We start from the raw sequence: 21,329 nt of genomic DNA, 5'->3' as shown, positions 1-21,329 counted from the left end.
GCCTTAGGCCATATCTACACTTGTTGATTTGGATGAGACCTAAACTAGAAACTAGAAATGTGAACATGTAAATGGATTTCATTATTGAACAAAGTACTGTCTAGTGAGAAAGGAACCTAAAAGTGGGACCAGAGAGAAGGTCCCATCAGTACCTGGCCAGGCTTTTGGAGGGACACACAGCAGCACAGCCCCCTGGCCTTCCACAGCATAGACAGAGTCCCTGTCATCCTGGGGAAACTCCTCCAGATCTGCAGGATGAAATAGGACATTTACAGTAGTGCTTCTCAAACTGGGCTGATATGTAAGAGTGAGTGCCAGGGACCATGGCAAAACAAAATACAAATTCTAAGATTTTTCCTTTTTTCTTCTCTCCCAAAAAAAGATCTACAAGCATCGTGCTGTGAGCTTCTAGAATCTAGATCAGCAATTTTTGAATAGCCTAAGCATAAAATAGGGCTGAAGTGGTTGAACAGATATATATATATAAAAAAAAATTTCTAGGGACCCCCTGGAAACAAAGTCTTTGAATGAAATTACAAAGTACTGTAATTCAAAATAAATAAATAAAATAACTACAAAATGCCTTTAAAACAGAAAACAAGTTGAAATTGTGGCCTAAGTGTGTTGCCTAAATCTGTAGGGCCAGTCTGTTTCAGTGTGTCATTACATTCATCGGTTTACCCTCCTTCAACACGAGAGAGACTCGGAGTAGAACCGCTGCTCCTTCGCCTGGAAAGGAGCCAGCTGAGGTGGTTCGGGCATCTGGTTAGGATGCCACTCGGGCGCCTCCCTAGGGAGGTCCTCGACGCATGTCCCACTGGGAGGAGACCCCGGGGCAGACCAAGGCGCAGTTGGAGGAAATACATCGACTCTCTGGCCTTGGAACGTCTCGGAATCCCCCAGGAGGAAGTCACTAATGTTGCTCGGGAGAGGGAAGTCTGGAGCTCTCTGGTGGAGCTGGATGGACCCTCCTTCAAAATGTCTGCTCTTTTGTCCTTGAGGGGGTTGCAGGGGATTCCCAGCGAAACAAGTTAATCAGTCTATCCACTTCAACATATATATATATATCTTACAAGCTCTCAATGCGCTGCATTGTGAGCTAGTAGGCCTGATATTTTCAAACGATCTTGCCATTTAAAAAAGAAATGTGAACCTGAAAAGTTTGGGTCCTTTTGACATGAAAGGTTTGAGAACCGCTGACAGTTATAGAACACGAGTGAAAGCGCTCACATCCAAATTTGACGCGGGCCTCCTTGCTGATGACGGTGCCGTAGATGTTCCGGGCCACGCAGATGTAGGTCCCCGCGTGCTTCTTCTTCTTGGGGTTGTTGATGACCAGGTTCCCTCCCACCAGGCTGTAGTACTCATCGGGCTGCTCCATCAGCTTGATCTCCCAGTTGTCACGGCGCCACCTGGTGGGCATGGATGTGTGGAGAGGGGCAAAAGGGCAGATACGGTTCGGTTCGGTGGGGGAAGGGGGTGGGGGGCACAAGAGCGAGAAAGACAGCGAGTGAGAGAGAGATACATGCCCACATGCATAGAATAGATAGAGCACTCAAACATTGTCTTGTGTGTGCTAGACTGTATGTGCAATTTGTGCATAAATTAATTAGACCAGGGGGGTGGGCAACTTTGAAGATGAAGAGGGCCACCAAATTTCCACACTCACTCCAAAGGGCCACATTGCATATAGAGCGTTGCAGTCCCCCTTTCATGACGACGACAGGCCCAGGAAATGAATCCCAATGCATTTTTCCCATAGACATTTCAAAATGTATTTATTTAAAGACCTTTTAAGCGCTGTACGAAGCCAACTCGAGTTGTGACAAATCATGACAATTAATATTTTGGACCAAACAAATAATTACAAAGAAGAAAAAGAAAAAGTGTTGTAACCTGCCGTTTTTTTCTACTTTCTAATTCTTTGTTTGGCCCAAAACATTGTATTTATTTTCATGATTTGTCACGACAAGAGTGAATGAACGGGGATTTATTTTCCGGATCTCTCGATGGGGCGGGACTGTGACGCTCTATTGGCAATGCTGTCTTAGAAAAATAGCTGATCTACCAGCTCAAAACATGTCACACTGTTTTGAGTCAAAATCGAGGATTGGAATCCTGAAAAGTATATATATTTCTTAAATTTCAAATGCCTTATAATACCTTTAATTAAAGTTATGTTAACTTCACTAAAACAATAACATTAAACATTAAAGTAATTCAAGCGGGTCATGTTTGCATGTTTGGAATTGTAACAGCTGAAATCAATAATATATCAGTTAACCTGAGGGCCACATAGAGTGAAGGTATGTGCCCCCCCCCCCCGTGCCGCCAGTTGCCCATGTAGTATGAATTAGACCTAGTTTATGCCATGGGGGAAATTCAGTTTTCAGCTACGTACAGCCAGCTGATTGTATTGCTGAAGTGGTCAGACTTGCACAGGGTGAAAGTAGGCAAAAACGGGCATTAATGCCAAATGCATTTTCCCGGTTAATTCCCTGATGTCATCGGACCTCTGTGGACATTCACCGGAAATACAATTTACTGAAGATTTGTGTACCTCTGTGGATATCTACATGGAATCTACTCCCCTGGGGTTGACAATTCACAAACAATGATCAAACAAATAACCAACTAAAAACAGAGGTGGGCAACTTTGACGATGGAGAGGGCCACTATATTTATACAGTCACTCCAGAGGGCCACATTGCATATTACGGTCGTAGGAAAAATAGCTGATCTACAAGCTCAAAACGTGTCGCAGTGTGACGCGTTTTGATCTTGTAGATCAGCTATTTTTGCTATATTTGAATTGAATTTATTTTAGACTAGTAAGTAATTAAAGCCGGTCATGTTTGCATGATTGGAATTATAACAGAAATTAAACAAATACTTTATCAGTATTCCAATATTAACCTGAGGGCCACATTAAGTGAAGGTGTGGGCCGCATGTGGACCCCGGGCCGCCAGTTGCCCATGTATGAATTTACTAAAACATTATGCATGCATTATATTTCCCAACTCCCACATAACAAACAGTAGGCTACACTTACATGCATGGGTTGTGAGTGAACGTATTACCTGTATGAAGCTGGGGGGGTAATGTATTACCTGTATGAAGCTGGGGGGTTAATGTATTACCTGTATGAAGCTGGGGGGTTAATGTATTACCTGTATGAAGCTGGGGGGTTAATGTATTACCTGTATGAAGCTGGGGGGTTAATGTATTACCTGTATGAAGCTGGGGGGTTAATGTATTACCTGTATGAAGCTGGGGGATTAATGTATTACCTGTATGAAGCTGGGGGGTTAATGTATTACCTGTATGAAGCTGGGGGGTTAATGTATTACCTGTATGAAGCTGGGGGGGTAATGTATTACCTGTATGAAGCTGGGGGGTTAATGTATTACCTGTATGAAGCTGGGGGGTTAATGTATTACCTGTATGAAGCTGGGGGGTTAATGTATTACCTGTATGAAGCTGGGGGGTTAATGTATTACCTGTATGAAGCTGGGGGGTTAATGTATTACCTGTATGAAGCTGGGGGGTTAGTGTATTACCTGTATGAAGCTGGGGGGTTAATGTATTACCTGTATGAAGCTGGGGGGTTAATGTATTACCTGTATGAAGCTGGGGGGTTAATGTATTACCTGTATGAAGCTGGGGGGTTAATGTATTACCTGTATGAAGCTGGGGGGTTAATGTATTGTATTACCTGTATGAAGCTGGGGGGTTAATGTATTACCTGTATGAAGCTGGGGGGTTAATGTATTACCTGTATGAAGCTGGGGGGTTAATGTATTACCTGTATGAAGCTGGGGGGTTAATGTATTACCTGTATGAAGCTGGGGGGTTAGTGTATTACCTGTATGAAGCTGGGGGGTTAATGTATTACCTGTATGAAGCTGGGGGGTTAATGTATTACCTGTATGAAGCTGGGGGGTTAATGTATTACCTGTATGAAGCTGGGGGGTTAATGTATTACCTGTATGAAGCTGGGGGTTTAATGTATTACCTGTATGAAGCTGGGGGGTTAATGTATTACCTGTATGAAGCTGGGGGGTTAATAAATTACCTGTATGAAGCTGGGGGGTTAGTGTATTACCTGTATGAAGCTGGGGGGTTAATGTATTACCTGTATGAAGCTGGGGGGTTAGCCCTCGTTGTGAGTGAATGCATTACCTGTATGAAGCTGGGGGGTTAATGTATTACCTGTATGAAGCTGGGGGGTTAATGTATTACCTGTATGAAGCTGGGGGGTTAATGTATTACCTGTATGAAGCTGGGGGGTTAATGTATTACCTGTATGAAGCTGGGGGGTTAATGTATTACCTGTATGAAGCTGGGGGGTTAATGTATTACCTGTATGAAGCTGGGGGGTTAATGTATTACCTGTATGAAGCTGGGGGGTTAATGTAATACCTGTATGAAGCTGGGGGGTTAATGTATTACCTGTATGAAGCTGGGGGGTTAATGTATTACCTGTATGAAGCTGGGGGGTTAATGTATTACCTGTATGAAGCTGGGGGGTTAATGTATTACCTGTATGAAGCTGGGGGGTTAATGTATTACCTGTATGAAGCTGGGGGGTGAATGTATTACCTGTATGAAGCTGGGGGGTTAATGTATTACCTGTATGAAGCTGGGGGGTGAATGTATTACCTGTATGAAGCTGGGGGGTGAATGTATTACCTGTATGAAGCTGGGGGGTGAATGTATTACCTGTATGAAGCTGGGGGGTTAATGTATTACCTGTATGAAGCTGGGGGGTTAATGTAATACCTGTATGAAGCTGGGGGGTTAATGTATTACCTGTATGAAGCTGGGGGGTTAATGTATTACCTGTATGAAGCTGGGGGGTTAATGTATTACCTGTATGAAGCTGGGGGGTTAATGTATTACCTGTATGAAGCTGGGGGGTTAATGTATTACCTGTATGAAGCTGGGGGGTTAATGTAATACCTGTATGAAGCTGGGGGTTAATGTATTACCTGTATGAAGCTGGGGGGTTAATGTATTACCTGTATGAAGCTGGGGGGTTAATGTATTACCTGTATGAAGCTGGGGGGTTAATGTATTACCTGTATGAAGCTGGGGGGTTAATGTAATACCTGTATGAAGCTGGGGGTTAATGTATTACCTGTATGAAGCTGGGGGGTTAATGTATTACCTGTATGAAGCTGGGGGGTTAATGTATTACCTGTATGAAGCTGGGGGGTTAATGTATTACCTGTATGAAGCTGGGGGGTTAATGTATTACCTGTATGAAGCTGGGGGGTTAATGTATTACCTGTATGAAGCTGGGGGGTTAATGTATTACCTGTATGAAGCTGGGGGGTTAATGTAATACCTGTATGAAGCTGGGGGTTAATGTATTACCTGTATGAAGCTGGGGGGTTAATGTATTACCTGTATGAAGCTGGGGGGTTAATGTATTACCTGTATGAAGCTGGGGGGTTAATGTATTACCTGTATGAAGCTGGGGGGTTAATGTATTACCTGTATGAAGCTGGGGGGTTAATGTAATACCTGTATGAAGCTGGGGGGTTAATGTATTACCTGTATGAAGCTGGGGGGTTAATGTATTACCTGTATGAAGCTGGGGGGTTAATGTATTACCTGTATGAAGCTGGGGGGTTAATGTATTACCTGTATGAAGCTGGGGGGTTCGCCCTCGCCCTGCAGTTCATGGAGATTCTTCCATCTGGCGAGTCCTCGGTGTAAACCACGTCCATGGGCTCCTCTTCAAAGATGGGCCCATAGCCAGTAGCATCCTCTGAAAAAGGACAACATAATGAAGACACTGGCAAATGAGGGGATTTAATTTGAATTGTAGGGCGATAACATCCCCATTTCATATATAACAGGTTTTTTTTCATGCTGCTTGTCAAAACAGTATACTTGGAAAAATATGTAACTATAGGCTACTCACCTCCAAAGATTCTAGGCTCATTAAACAGGACTGCAGCTGTAATTCAAGATCATGACAAAATCAATGCATGGTATCAATTTACAACGCAATGAATGCAAATTGATCAGCAAAATGTCATTTTTATGTGTTCATTAAGTATGCCTGGTTTGCCTGGTGGATGGTGGGTGCAGCTTCAGTTCAGGTGGATCATCACCATGGTGCGTGTGTGCGTGTATGCGTGCGTGCGTGCGTGCATGCATGCGTACAACATACCTGTGAAAGAGACTGCAGAGGAGAGTGCCAGAAGCACTAAAGCAGGGGCCGCCATAACAACCAGCAGCGGACTCACAGACACTAAGAGAGTTGTTGGATAGATAAATGTATGGATAGAGGGAGAACAACAGACAGACAGACAGACAGACAGACAGACAGGGAGGGAGGGATACAGGGAGGGAGGGAGACAGGGAGGGAGACAGGGAGGGAGGGAGGGAGGGAGGGAGGAGGGGGGTCAGAGAGAGATCAAAACTAAGAGCTTTGTAGTTTCAGAGTCAGAATAATACAACATTTCTTAAAGGTTTCATGACATTATTATTATTTTTTGTATTTTTTCTTTTTCTTTTAAGTTTTATGAAACCAGGCTATACTGTAGATCTGCTATTGTTGGAAAAGAGATTTATTGTAGACGGAAAAAAGTGGTCCAAGTCCACAGCCAATTTCAGTGTATGAGGGAACATGTCACTCTAAATTAAAATATCTGCGATATTATTATTTGTTATCGCAAATTAAACAATAACAACGATTATCATCACATCCCTAACACACACGCACGCGTCGCGAACACAATGCTGAGCCTGTTTACATTACTGTATCTTCCTCTAGTGTTGTTCTTATCCGATGATATCTGGAATAGCTGGATATCTGGATAGCTGGAGGTACCTTCACTAAAAACGCCGGGACAACAACGCTCCACACGTCCCAACTCCCAAACTCTTCTCCCTTCTGGCTCCAAAACTATGGAATGCACTTCCCATTACAATCAGAACTGCAGCCTCACTCCCAATCTTCCGCCGTAGTCTGAAAACCCACCTCTGTAGATGCCATCATGGTCCGTAGCACTTACCCTAGCCCCTTAGATAGAACTTTAAGTAGACTTAGATAGCATTTTATACAGACTTGCTTTTTATGTAGTCATAGCACTTTATAGTATATATGTATAGTATAGTATGTATAGTTTCTAGGGCTGTCAAAGTTAACGCACTATTAACTAGTTAACTCACAATCCTTTTAATGGCACTAATTTTTTTAATGCGCGATTAACGCACTGTGAAGTTTGACAGAATGGTTGAGAGACGCATGCATGTGAATGCAGGCAGTCAGTGAGCCCCGCCTCTCTCGCCCTCTCTCTCTCTCTCCCAGTGAGTCTACACAATTAGAAAACTTAGAAAAAATGTTATTTTGATCAACATGGCCTGTTATCTCTCGTAATGGTACCATTGGCCAACATCAATACAGTTCTTTAGTTTGGGTCTGGAAGGCTAAATCTCATCAAATGGTGGTCCGTGGCTCAAATGCAGAATAAATAATGGGCCTTGATATGAAAAATCTTGAAAACCACTGATTTAAGGTATATTTAGAACGTATACAAAATATGCGATTAATTTGCGATTAATCACAGTTAACTATGGACAATCATGCGATTAATCGAGTTAAATATTTTAATCGATTGACAGCCCTAATAGTTTCATTATATAGATTACTGTTACGTTCTTACCTTACGCATTTTCATGATAACTACTTTTTATGTACTGTATGTGATGTATTGCCATGGTTTTGTTTTGTTGCTTATTGTAAATCGCTCTGGATTAAGAGCGTCTGCTAAATGCCTAAATTGTAAATTGTATATTATGTAATTGCTGGAATTATCAGGATGCATGGCACCATCCCATCACGGATATTTCTCCTATTATAGCTGCGGTTTTTCAATTGTTTAAGTTGACAAGACAGACACAATGGGCAAATGTTGCTGGGATCACCGTGTCATAAGTTCAATAGTCTACTTGTCTTTGAAATGTATCGGAGAGTATCCCACAAATATTAATACTCAAGTAAAGTACATTATACTCAAGTTATGTACTCTGTCCCCCCACCCCTTTACCTCCTTTTATGATTATGTCATGTTTTTTATTATATATTTGTACATCAAATGTTCTGATGAATTGAAAATGGTGGACCCTGTTGTAAACAAGTGGAAAGCTTTATGGTGTTGTCCACAGTTAACAGTTTTTGTATCGAGTTGTGCTTGAAATGTAACAATACTGCATACTGTTACTAAATAATTCAATCAATCAATCAATCAATCAATCAATGTCCAACTCATGCTTCTGTCGTCTTCCCCATCTCCCTGTCTCCTCCTAGTGGCTGTCTATGGTCATTGCAGAGAGGGACTGCAGCAGTCCTTGTATGCTGCAGGCGGGCTGACTCAACAACTACTGTTTCCCACTAATATTAGCAAGTGTGCCAAACAGCCTTGAGCTTCAACAATACTCAGAACTTAACTGTGAATGCTGATGCTCAATCATACACATGCATGCATGCACGTTGCACGCACGCACGCACGCACAGAGAGAGAGAGAGAGAGAGAGAGAGAGAGAGAGAGAGAGAGAGAGAGAGAGAGAGAGAGAGAGAGAGAGAGAGAGAGAGAGAGAGAGAGAGAGACATACACATAAATGGGGGAGATTGAGAGACAACATAACCATAAACCATGTTTAACCTACATTTATACTTGTGATTCTTACAATTGATTGTTTTGAATTAGTTTATGTATGTGCAAATGCTATAATAATACTGGAAGAATGTAAGAAAACAACCTAAGGAAACACAGTGGTACTTCTAAAGATCTAATCCTCAAAAGGGTAATGGGAAATGTATTCATTTCATTCAATTGTGATCACATTATTATCCACTGACAAACTCCGGTTTGATGATGACATGATCATTTGTGAAGGCACCATGACGCCAACTTGACATTCCCTGAAGTTCTATAACTAATATTATAAGATATTATTAAACAAGCTCTATATCAGTGCTTATCAACATGTTGAGGGCCAGCACCCCTATCCATTTAAAATGTAGGCTAAGTTTCACTGTTTATATCATTTAGAAAAGAGACACAAAAGAAAAAATTACAGATATTTATTTTAAACTGGATTATTAGAATCATATATTAACCTGCTTTCCATTGAGAAAAAAATGTGAAGCCACCTACGGTAACTTCTTTAAAAAAATCACACCCGTGTGAAATATAATAATTCTACAATTGCATAGCTTTAAAAACAATACACCAGGGATACACATTACTATTATTATTTAAACAAACAATAAACACTAAGATGATGCTTCTGATCAACTTTGAATAAATACTACTCCACTATGGGATTATAAGGTAAAGGTAATACCAGAGTTGATAAAAATCATACCACAACACCTTCTATTTTGTTCTAGTGTTCTTATACAGATGAATCAGTTAACAGATAATCATCCTTAATGCCATGGAATCTAGATTATCGGTGTGGAAAGTTGATATTTTAGCCAGAGGATCCGGCTAATAGTACAGTGGTTCTGAACCTTTTCAGGTCGTAGCCCGCAACATAATCATATTTGAACCCCAAACAAATCATCTTGTTATGGGAACCCCCACCCTGGCAAGCAGTTGGAATTGTAGGAGTTGTGGCATTGGCATTACATTTAGTTTTTATTCCACACTTCCACAGATCAACATAGTGAAAATAGCCGATCGCTGTTTGTAAGGCATTGTGAGCTTGTAGATCAGCAATCCAGCAGTGTTAGTTGTAATATGTTGTTTGGGACCAAAGTGGTTGACAGTGCACTGGTTACAGTCCAACGGATGAACTGTAATCCTATCACAACCCTGGACACTCCTCTTTGCATAGACAGACTGTACATAAATTATTTAGGTCAGCAGTCAGCACATGTAGGCTAAACCAGGAAAGCATCTGTGTCATTTTAGATTGTAATGTTGGCTAAAGAAGAATGTTGAATCATTTTGAATACCGTGAATAGTTTGAGAACTAGGCTACTGGACTGATTTAGAAGGCATTTGTAGAATCAGCCTCGGGTCTTAGTTGTTTATGCTTATATATAGCCCAAAGTTTTAGATTCTCGTAATCTAGAATTTTGGGTTAGCTTATATATAGCCTCGGTGGCCTTTATTTTCGTTCGCATTGGGTTAAGCCCACTGATAGTTAAAGTCATGTGGCCAGCAATAAGGTGTCACAACCTGTGATTCAATGTCCTGGTTTGAATACATTTGAAGGGTATCAATGGTAAATAAATAATGTACGGTAAATGCAATATGGGTGTGTATTACCTGAAGTTCATATAGGCTAGGCGGGCCCCCTAAGTGTTAAGATTTTGTCAATATAGTAGTAGGCCTATTACATTTTACAAAGGATTTAAAAGCATGTTCTGTACAAATCAAAGATCAAACATTGTTGAACATATAGGTGGATATCTCTTTTTGAAAGTATGTTGGGTTCATGGGTTGTCAACATGAATGCTATTATAATTTAAACTGTCCAATATGGTAAACAGTATGGAGAAAATCAAAGGCAATACAGTCTAAGAAAACTAAACTAATCCCTTGTTCCTGAAAATAATATCAGTTGCTGATTGTTTTGCTATCTGGAATTGAGGTGGTAAGCTGTTCTCTTTTACTGCATTATAGTTTCCCCGTCATAGACGTCAGTGAAGACATTCTGTTTGTCTTCTGCACTACCACTATAGCAAGCTAGGGTGTTGCCCAACAAACAATATTTTGCCAATTTAAGCATTCCCTGACCCTGATACCCTCTGCATCATTTAACCTTGCGAGGCTTGCGTTCTTCTTCATGTCGCACTTTGCCATCTTTATCTGTCGTTTAAAAATGGGCTACTGTTGTTAACTGTAGCAGGTCCTATAACAAACAAAACAATTTAGTCTGCAAGCCACAAAACACATTATTACTAATTTGTCCAATTACAACTGCCCCAAAACGTCCACAGCCGACAAAAGTGTAGCATGCATGCGCCCTTTCGCTGACGACTGACTCAACATGCGGACTGAGTCGAACAGTTGACTGCTCTGCAATGCGGTACTGTCCCCGGTCCATTCCTCCTCTGGTTCAGTATTTTCATATTTATATAGACAGCCGAGCATTCCCTGTAATCGCGACCAACTCCAGACATAAGCCTACAGGCTAATAGTCTATGCAATGCCGTGTGTGGCCCTTACCTTTGCGACAGAATAAAGCAAAGCGTTATATCAGAATAGTCTTGGCATCATGGACATGGCACACCTGGACCCGAGCCGCATCGTCCCACCACATGCAGCCCAACCTGGGGGAGGTACGTCCCGTCCACTGCTCAACTTTTCTATTGGTGGAGAGCGGATGAGTGGCGTTTGCCTGGTGGAGGCGCACGTGTGAATGCGATTGGACCGATTGGACGCAGAGGCGGAAGGGATGAGAGGGATGACGGGAAGAGACTTTCATCTCTCTCATCATGAGAGAGAGGGACTGAGGGAGGATGCTGCTCCTTATGCAGCCTCTCTCCAGCTGTTCTGTTCACTGCTGCGCGTCCAGCCGCTTATTGCAAACCTCAACCCGGCTTAACGCTTGTTATTTTTTTGTACACTGTCAGAGTAAAATGAACACTGAGGATTTCTAGTGTAGATTTGGATCCCAGTAGGCCTATAGCCGCCTATATATTATATATATATAATCAGTTCAGTGATTCTGAACGTTTTTACCCAGTTTTGTTTCTCTCTCTGAGAGCCAAATCCACGCTGGGGCATCTGTGTTGTTTACACACAATGTAGGTTAATCTCAACAGGATAAGCCTTGGGGGAGGACAAAGGGTAGGCCTAATCTAGAAGTAGGCTACTGGTTTTTATGTTGATTGAAAAATAAAAAAGGCTATTACTGCAACTCCATTTTTAAAACTCTAGGTGGCACCATGTGCTCACATTGCCAATGTCCTTGTTTAATGTATGTGTTCAGCTGTCCACTTTAAATTACAGTAGACACTATAATGCATTATCTAGCTTATAGGCCTAGTTATTTTTTTTTGCAAGCAGTCAGCTAGGATACCACATGAAGTGGTCCAGAATGTCATATTGTAACTTTTAATATATATATATATATATATATATATATATATATGTGTATATCAGGGGTACTCAACTGGCGGACCGCGGTCTGCGACCGGACCGCGGACCACCTCTTTGCGGACCACCCAAAAATAATAATAATAATAATAATAAATATAAATATATATATATATATATATAATATAAATAACATCAGATGATACATTTCTTATGTGAAATTGCTGCAAAGGCCCCCAAAATGTCCCCCAAGGGCCCCCAAAATTCTGGCGCGCGCTATGCGCGCGCACAGTGTGGCCTGCCAGGGCGTATAACTCCCGGCCTGATTTGGAGTTCCACTCCGGGCCTGCACTCTGCACCCCATTATTGGTTGGGTGGAAGGCGATCTGATTTGTATAAGCTTGGCTTGACCATACTAAACGGGCATAGAGCCCCGCTCTCCGATGGACGCCGCGCATGGGACCGGACCTCGGTCTTATTCAAATAAATATTTGTGGACCTTCATCATTTCTAGTTGAGGACCCCTGGTGTATATATTTGGAAAGTAACCTCATCAAGAGTATTATCCAATATTGCCTAATACATGCTCCGAAATGTAGCCTCGGTGCCCAGGCTTTTATTTTCGTTTGCATTTGGCTCAAAAAATGTAAGCCTGGGGAAACCCAATTGGAAGATCTGGCATAGGAAGCCCACTTCCTCGTATTTAGCAACAGTGCAGAGGCTCGTCGCTCCAAATGTGGTGATGTCAGTGTTATCCGCTGGTTTCTGGGAGTGGAGGAGGGGGGCCATTAGCTCTGGTCCATACTTAGCCCTAATGCCCTTTGCTGCTAGGGCGGGGGGCTATATGAAATGAGACATTTTTAAAACCTGGATGTGAATTTATTTCAAAGCTCCATGGGACGATGTGCTGTCATGTTGCTTGCTTGCACTTTAAAGCCCACTGTAGAGAAATACCATAATCTATAACACCATCTGTTAGTCTAATAGTCTAACATTTGGACCTGACAGTGTCCATGTTGCGCCTATGGATGTTTGAACCCATACTTTTGTACAGTATCCCAAACAACAAAATAGTCCGAAATTGAAATCCTGAAACCAACATTTATTTGTTTTTTTCTTCATTTAAAATACAAAATATTTTGCAATATTATATTGTAGAGTAAACCATTTTTACAGCCTCTCATGCTTCTCATGTAACGTCAACATTAACCAGAATGTCATATTATATCATATATTATTATCCTAGTCACCAGTCACTAAAACATTGTTGCCAGGGTATTCACACTCCGATGTTACTCCAAATTCGTCCGTCCGTCCGTCCTTCTGTGTGCTCCGTAGAAGTACACATTTGTATTTGTTTCCACTTTTGTTTTGTGTTTTTTGTTTAAGGTTGCTCCCTTAAAAAGCATATGTCATTTTCAATGGATCCAATGTCTAAATTGGGACATCATTAACAGCTTTTTAATACAGCACGTGCAACACACGCTAACTCAACATAAGTTAATAACATACGCAAATGCTACCCAAAACTAGACGTACACAGTAAAATCCTGCTCAGTGTTGGATGTGTCCATATGACTCAAAGTCAAGAGAGTGCACAAATGTTATTTGTACATTTTCAGAGTTAAACGAACTCAGGATTTTACAGTGCACAGACATTATGAGAAATGACACATCCTTCTCAAGAGTGCTTTTTTTTTGTCTTTAACCCATTCTGAACGGGCACCCATTTTGCACCCATTTTGCACCCATTTTGGTGTCAGCATCATGTCATGCTTTAGCTATTTAAAAATAGCAGATCTACAAGCTCATATCGCGCCACCGAGTGGCGCGATACGAGCTTGTAGGTCTGCTATTTTTGAAAAATCGAAGAGCGACTGAAATTTTTAGAATCTGATCTCAGGTCAGAATGGGTTCATCAGGACCAGTGTGTGTCCGGCGGAAACCTCGTATGAATCTGATCTCAGGTCAGAATGGGTTAAATACAGAAAAGGTGCATGAACTGTCAGACACAGACACAATACAGGTGTCACGAGAGCTCAGTCACAATTTAAATATTCTGCTTTGTTATCCAAGAAACATTGGAGCTAAGTTAGCAAAGTTACCTGACGAGTTCCAAAAAATGAAAGAAAACAAAACAAATTATAATAAACTTCACAGCAAATTGAAGAGTTGAAAACTGTAATGGTTTCATCTCGCGCAACACCTCCCTGTCACCCCGGAAGAAAATAAAAAAAACTCCACTACCCATAATTCAGTAGGATTTCTCATCTTTTGACACTGGCCATGCCCCTCTGACCCTTGACACTCCTACAGTCGGTTCAAGCCATTATTACGTTATTTACATATTACAACCGAAAATATCTACACGCAGAAAGCAGATGGCATTGCAAACATAAAAACTTGATGCAAGTTATGAAAACCCGAATCGTGGAAGTGTGGACACTTGAAAATAAAATCTCATAATTCCCTGTTGAGATTTGTTTTTAAAGAATAAGAAATAAGCAGTTCATCTGAGATGGGTGTGAGGAAGCAGAATATTTCAAACGACAGCATCGTGGACCATGGAAATAGAAAGCAATACATCACACACACGCCTAAACACAATAGCATGCATGTGCTGCACACACACACACACACACGCTCGCACACACACACACACACACACACACACACACACACACACACACAGACACACACGCTCGCACACACACACACACACGCACACACACACCCGCACATGTACCATCTTCATTCATTGATAAATATAAAACTCACTGAGTGCTTGTACACATTGAACATTTCTGCTTGCGCTTCCGACTTACAGCAAAACGACAACACACACATACAAGTACACAGTTAAATGCATAAACCTAGTCACCAGCACATACACCATTTTGCATTTCCCGACGAAACAAGCAAACGTTTTCATTCAGAGGAATAGAACTTGCTTCCACATTCAATTCCCATTCCCATATAAATCCTCAGCCCCTTCCTTTGAGCTCTTTACTGTAAGTGCTACCAGTAACTTCCATTTTTTGATTGGCTACACTTAGATAGTAACCGTCATTCCAACTGTATTTGGCAGTTTCCCGGTACGTAGGTTGGCAGTATTTTGGCGCAGCTGGAGATCGCTTCCTCCTCAGAGTGTCAGTCGGGAGGAGGATGGAGAGATGAGGACACCTGTGAATCTTGCTAGGATGCCAAGATGAGCCACACATATAAACCTCGTAGCTACTATACACGCTTCACCTGACCTGGATCTGCAGATAGATGAGAATGATGTAAAGCTGACCGCGGTGGATGGCGTCGTACGTCAAACCACTAGGCTATTCTAAACAACAACACCATTATCACAGTTTGACGAAAGACACTGTGTGTTGAGGTTGAGCGAAGCAATTTCCATAGCCGTCTGTAGTCTGTGTGCCGAAGCGTTTCACATTCTGGAAATGATTAAACTCATTATCAATACTTTTCAATCCTTTAAATATCTGTGTGGGGACTATCCATACAGGCTACAAGGGATTATTTACTAATAAGCACGCACACGGATGCTTACACAAACTATTTACAAGACAGCTCAGGAACAAACGGTTCAGAATGAAGGGTATCGACTGCACAGCAAATTACTAGTTTACTAGTAGCAAGAGAACTCGTTTTAATTTAGCTCAGACTGTACAGATGTAACCAAATAGACCATTTGGTTACATCTGTCTGCTCTCTGAGTTTAGTTGAGCTTTCACACAGCTGTTAGATGTTGAGAACTACAGAGGCCAGGTTCATGTGTATGATTGACGTACTCCATGAAGGCACTAGAAACCCGCGCTGAAAGGTTCTTGGACATCACCTTCATCGCTTAAATATTTAAAAATATATCCTCCACCCCCTTAATCTGTCCATACTCTCTTTTTCTTTAGGTCTGTATTTCTTTTCAACACACGGGGCAGAGGGATGGAAATGCTGTCAGAGATTATGTCGGAGTAGCGGTAATAGCTGGATACTCTGGGAGTACGGGAGCAATGTATGCCTGAAGATTATTAGTACGTGGTTACCTTGTTCGAGGAGTGACCGCAAAAAGAGTCGAGATGACGTTAACAGCTCTTCATGTCCGACAACACAGAGGATGTCTTTCATTATTAACGCAGGTCATCATGGGGTAGTAGTGGTGACCAGGTGACCGAAAGATGATAATGTTCCCATGGGGTAGCTGAGCGTGTGACCTCCAGCTCACCCAGTCTACGTGTCGAAGTGTCCCTGAGCAAGACACTTAAGCCCTGAGAGCTCCCCCCTGTGCGCTCAACAGAGCCATCGGAGCAATCATCAGCTGGGTGTAGCTGTAAAAGCAGTTTCCCCACTTCTCAGGGACCAGAAATTGTTTCCCTCCATGTCTTTCCGCGTTCCTTCATTAGAAAGGCTTCAATGTGGAGGTGTACGGTATCTCTGCTAGTGAATAACCATCCTCAAACATTGCACGTTACCAACTCAGTTACCAAGTTGACTAGTATTGACCCACGCTCATCCAATCTTTGGAAGATGAAAGCAATTTAGACTGGAACAACCTCCTCTCTACTTCAGCTTCAGGGGTTAATGTGGCGCAACAATACCAGTCTAAAAATAGATCAGACCACAAAACAAAAGCAAGGTCAAACAAATACAAGCACAGATCAAGCTCAATAAAACTTGAGGCTAACATAGGCCAATGCTACTGTAAATGTCAATGTGTTAGTTCGGGCTGGTTTAGTCGTAATAAGGAGGGACAGAGTGGTTTTAGCCAGGGATCCGATAATATGTGCTGTATGATTGCACATTCCTGATATCTATATATTGTCCTATGCCTTCTCTTACAGTACAGTACAGTACACAAACAAAAGCTCAACTGCCTTACAAAAAAGACATTCTGCTAGCTTCTACTTCGAGTCACACTTTCACACGGCAATGTCCACAAAGACATCGTCACCATTTCATTTTCTTCACATCTCCGCATAATAACCCATGTAACACTACTGGCCACTCGACACACATCATGAAAGGCATAGACAGTTGCTAGGAAATGTGCACCTCGTCCAATCTCAATGCAGCACACATTCCGCCTGTGGAAGGATCCAAGATTAATTCCATGCAGTATGCTTGGGAGTTGAACATTTTGATGAATATTTAAATTGTTATTATGTCTTTGAGTGCACATCATGAGAACATATGTTTGGGTAATATCGTGTTTAGTATAGATGTTTTGCACATGAGACCAAATGGCACTAACAGACGCACACTAATACATGTGCGCAGTGTGGACACACAAAAACACCCGCCAGCTCTGTCTGGGAACATTCAAAAAAGTTAGCTTTCTTCTCTTACATTCTTCTTGTTTATTCCGTATTGCTTTCGCCTCTCCTTCTCCTTTCACTCCTCCGCTGTCTTCCTACTTCTGTTGCTGAAAGTCTAAACTTCCGTCTTTCCAAGTTGTCCAGAAATAATCATGGTGGAGATCTCATGGCGGCCAGTTGCTGCTGAAGCATTATGACTGTGATGAGAAGAGGAGTTCACAGTGCGATGGGGGAGAGAGAGAGAGAGAGAGAGAGAGAGAGAGCACGCAGCTGGCTAATGGGAGGTGAAGCAGGTTGGGTGGTGACCATCAGGGCAACACGTATAGAGATGAAATGACACGTGTCGAGATGAGGTGTGTTTGCCAGCGCGGTTATGCCGATGGCCACCAGAGTGACAGCCACCATGGAGAAAACAAACTAAGAAAGGTAAAGGAAAAAAAAGGGTCATGGGGAGGGGGTGGGATCCAAAGTGACCGTCACCGTCGCCGGGCCGTCGCCACGACAACCTGCGACTGTCAGTGGCTAGAGGTTGGGGTGACGACGAGATGGGCGTCGAGCGTAGCGACAGTCGGAGAGCCCCGGGGCTTTTTCGATGTTTCTTTTTTTTGTCCCCCGTTACACGAAGGAGTTCATGGCGTTGACGGGCGACGGGGCCTCTGAGCTCTCGTTGCCCTCGTGTGTGTCCTTCTCCTTGCTCTTGCCGCTGTACTGGCCGATAAAGGACCCGTCCTCGTTGAACTGGCCGTCGCCGCCCTCGCCATAGTCCACCAGGCTGTCGTCGCTCTCGTCGCGACGCACCGTCCCGTTGGACGGCGTCCGGCTGCCCTTCAGCGGCTTGTGGTCCTCAGTGTCGCTGTGGAGTGCGGATCGGGTGGGAGGGGAGGGGAGGGGAGAGGTTATTGAGAGAAAGAGAGAGAGAGAGAGAGAGCGAGAGAGAGAGAGAGAGAGTGTGTGTGCAGGTTTGTTCATCCACAGCTTTTTCAAATTCACCCGCAGTGGTCATAAAACCCAGGATTCAACCAGACGGCTCTTTTCGACCAAAACATTTCGTAATCTGAAACTTTCCAGAACCCACGAAGGAAGGTATGTAAAAAAAGAAAACATAATAAAATAAGTGAAAATTGCCTAGCCACAAATTCACAACATGACGCAATGCAACGTGTTGTGAGCTTGTAGATATGCTATTTTTACCATTGTAAAAAGAGTTTTAAAGTATACGTTCTGAGCTCTGGGTTAGGTTCTGAGAACCTTATTTCAAACAGAGCCATAGCGCCTGGAAACAAAACAAGAAACCATGGAATACGTTACATGGCATGGAAAGGTTCACTTAGTTTTTGGAGTGGAAAAGAGCCAGTTGAGAGAAGTGTTTTGTGCCAAAGACCAACAATAACACCTAAAGTCTAAAGGGGTCTATAGACTTGGACCTCTTTTAGCCGTTATACTTATTTTAAAATCAGTACGCAGTAAGTAAAGTCCTCAGTGTTAATATATACATTTGTAACTCTGAGAGTGTACAATGGTAAAAAAAGTCTGTTTCACTCTCAAAGTTAAATCAGGCTAGCATTAGCAACACCATTTTTTTAAATAATTGTTGATGTGATCTATTGTTGACTGCTTATGTTGTAGTTAACTTATGTTAATGTCTGTATAATGTCTGTCTGTTGAATTTATAGGGAATACGGGTGGAAAGTAGCTTTCACTAAATCCAACATAGTTAAACTTTCTCATGTGTATGTATTTCACCTGTCTTGTGCACTGTCCCGACCAAATACATAAAGTGAACTTTCATAGACCCGATTTACAACCTGATTTGTCTGTTTTGTTGTGGTTTCGTCATTTCATGCTCTCTTGTTTCTTACACACTTGTATCCCAATATGCACTTTCATTGTGTCTCTATTTATTCATTCTATTTATGTTGTTTTTTATAGTTAAGTTGCAACGCTGTTTTAAAACGTGCTTTACAAATGAAGATTATTATTATTATTATTATTATGAAAGTTAACACTGAGGATTGTACAGTGTACTTTATTTGCACAGCAAGGTGTCTGTGAAACAGTTGATCTCAGTTTTACAGTTGATCTCAGTGACCAGTGGTCCAGGGTTGGGTGAGCACCGTTAAGAGAGGATCTCAGTGACCAGTGGTCCAGGGTTGGGTGAGCACTGTTAAGAGAGGATCTCGGTAACGCGTGCGCGTTCACATACATTAATATTACGATGCAACTTTTAAAAATCAGGTCAGACTTCATGCATGGAGAGGGATATCGATCATTTATCCAAAATGCACATGATGGTACTGTAGTTTATTTTGTCTTCACTCAACATCAAAACACCTATTGTTTATACCAGCTCTAATCTGATTTACATGATCTTCTATTGTCCACAATAGCAAGCTCTAGTCAGTGTCAACCATGTCATACATTTCAGCTTGAAATACGCATTACAAAACAAAAACAAAAACATAAAACAAGGCAAAATGACAGAAGCGGGGGTCTGTTGCAAAGGAGAAGCGGTCGACTTTAGTGCCTGTTAATGTTCGAGTTTATGTTAAGATGGTTGTTATAACATGATGGTCAATGTACTTTTCTTTGACTACCAATGCATCTCTTGCCTCTAGTTAGACTACTGGAGACTGATATAGAGGTAGGTACACACATACCCGGGGCAGCAGGGGGCTGTATACTGCAGGGTGTGTGCTACAGTATGGCATGCTGGTCTAGAGCATTGCCATGCTATCTTACCTTTCCATGGACCTACAATGTCCCCAAACAAACAAAAGACAAAAATGCATGATGAAATGCAGCCACAGAAGAGTCTACTCTGCGACTTGGCACAGCCATGGCACATTTAACACACAATATAGTAGGACAATAGGCTTAGACATAATGTCATACGATGGTGACACATGCTGCATGCCGAAAATAGACTATCTATACAACCTCACAATGCATGGTGCAATACGTTGTGAGGTGTGTTGATTGACTATTCTTGGTGCATCGTATACCGCGTATGACAAAGTATAAATTCTTTATACTCGGGCAAAGCACATAATGATGACTGCAGTTTTGGACGGTTCATATGACTTCACAATTTCACCGGAGAAAGTGAAATGGGAACTGCCAAACACTTGAAAGAGCCTTGAACAATAAACACATTAATTTGTGTGATTTGCCTGTCAAATCAAATCCTTTTAACCATGTGTGAAAATGCCATCTCATACTATCAGAACATTTCAAATGGAATACCAAGAGATATTAGATGAAATGACTCGATATGGACATTGATTAGCGGGTCAGTTTGTTGGTCAATTGGGGGTGTGTTATGAGGGTCAGAACAGAAGATAAGTGTATGTAGACTTTGTCTTGCCTCTAGTGAATGTTTGGTAAGGTAGGAGCCAGGTGGGGAGAGAGCCTCTGCTTTCTGGTCAAACAGTTGTCATTCTACATCCAAACAGTATAATGACAGCAATAAAAGTGTGGTACAATGATTAGCCTTACACAATGTACATTGCAAAAAAAGAAAAGAAAAAAAAAAAAGAGAAAGAGAGATTAACTACATGAATCCTACGCATCCATATTTTGGGGCGTGCCATAAATCGACAAACCTCTGTCGAAAATAGACGAACATTCTGCAAAAATAGCAGATCTACAAGCTCACAACACGTTGCATTGCTACACGTTGTGAGCACCTAATTTGTTTGGCGAAGAGATTTGATGTAGTTGGTGTAGTCGTAATAATACTGTAATCATGTCAACATCAAGCCCACATGAACCTCGATCCGTTTTCATAAAATCTATCATGTATTATCAATATATCATGTTTCCTTCTTTCTTTTTTCGATATTCGATAAACATTGCAGAATGTACCTGGACATTTTTGTCGTCATTAGCTAAGAACCCTTTTCTGGACAGGGGTCATCGCCATGGTGGCTTGTG

General features: G+C 42.0%; 2 protein-coding genes across 2 annotated transcripts in view; both read right to left on the bottom strand.

Annotated features, from left to right (window-relative positions):
* Nucleotides 1-11,303, bottom strand: part of cntn1b (contactin 1b) — a 37,104-nt gene extending 25,801 nt beyond the window's left edge. Inside the window, exons 1-6 of the mRNA XM_083757581.1 lie at nucleotides 11,203-11,303; nucleotides 6,186-6,266; nucleotides 5,934-5,969; nucleotides 5,651-5,777; nucleotides 1,231-1,412; nucleotides 153-248 (exon numbers count right to left, since the gene is read on the bottom strand). Of these exons, the coding sequence (XP_083613707.1) occupies nucleotides 153-248; nucleotides 1,231-1,412; nucleotides 5,651-5,777; nucleotides 5,934-5,969; nucleotides 6,186-6,240 (496 nt within the window). The 5' untranslated portion in view covers nucleotides 6,241-6,266; nucleotides 11,203-11,303. The remainder of the gene's footprint in view (nucleotides 1-152; nucleotides 249-1,230; nucleotides 1,413-5,650; nucleotides 5,778-5,933; nucleotides 5,970-6,185; nucleotides 6,267-11,202) is intronic.
* A 2,757-nt stretch (nucleotides 11,304-14,060) lies between these two features.
* LOC310853612 (neuronal cell adhesion molecule-like) overlaps nucleotides 14,061-21,329 on the bottom strand; it is a 44,289-nt gene continuing 37,020 nt past the window's right edge. The window contains exon 26 of the mRNA XM_083758004.1: nucleotides 14,061-18,249. Within this exon, the coding sequence (XP_083614130.1) occupies nucleotides 18,012-18,249 (238 nt within the window). The 3' untranslated portion in view covers nucleotides 14,061-18,011. The remainder of the gene's footprint in view (nucleotides 18,250-21,329) is intronic.

The sequence above is a fragment of the Protomyctophum parallelum genome, assembly GCF_964188405.1.
Source record: "Protomyctophum parallelum genome assembly, chromosome: 22".
In the NCBI taxonomy this organism is placed as follows: Eukaryota; Metazoa; Chordata; class Actinopteri; order Myctophiformes; family Myctophidae; genus Protomyctophum; species Protomyctophum parallelum.
Note: the sequence above shows the minus strand (reverse complement) of the source record. Positions and strands in the feature narration are given on the sequence as shown.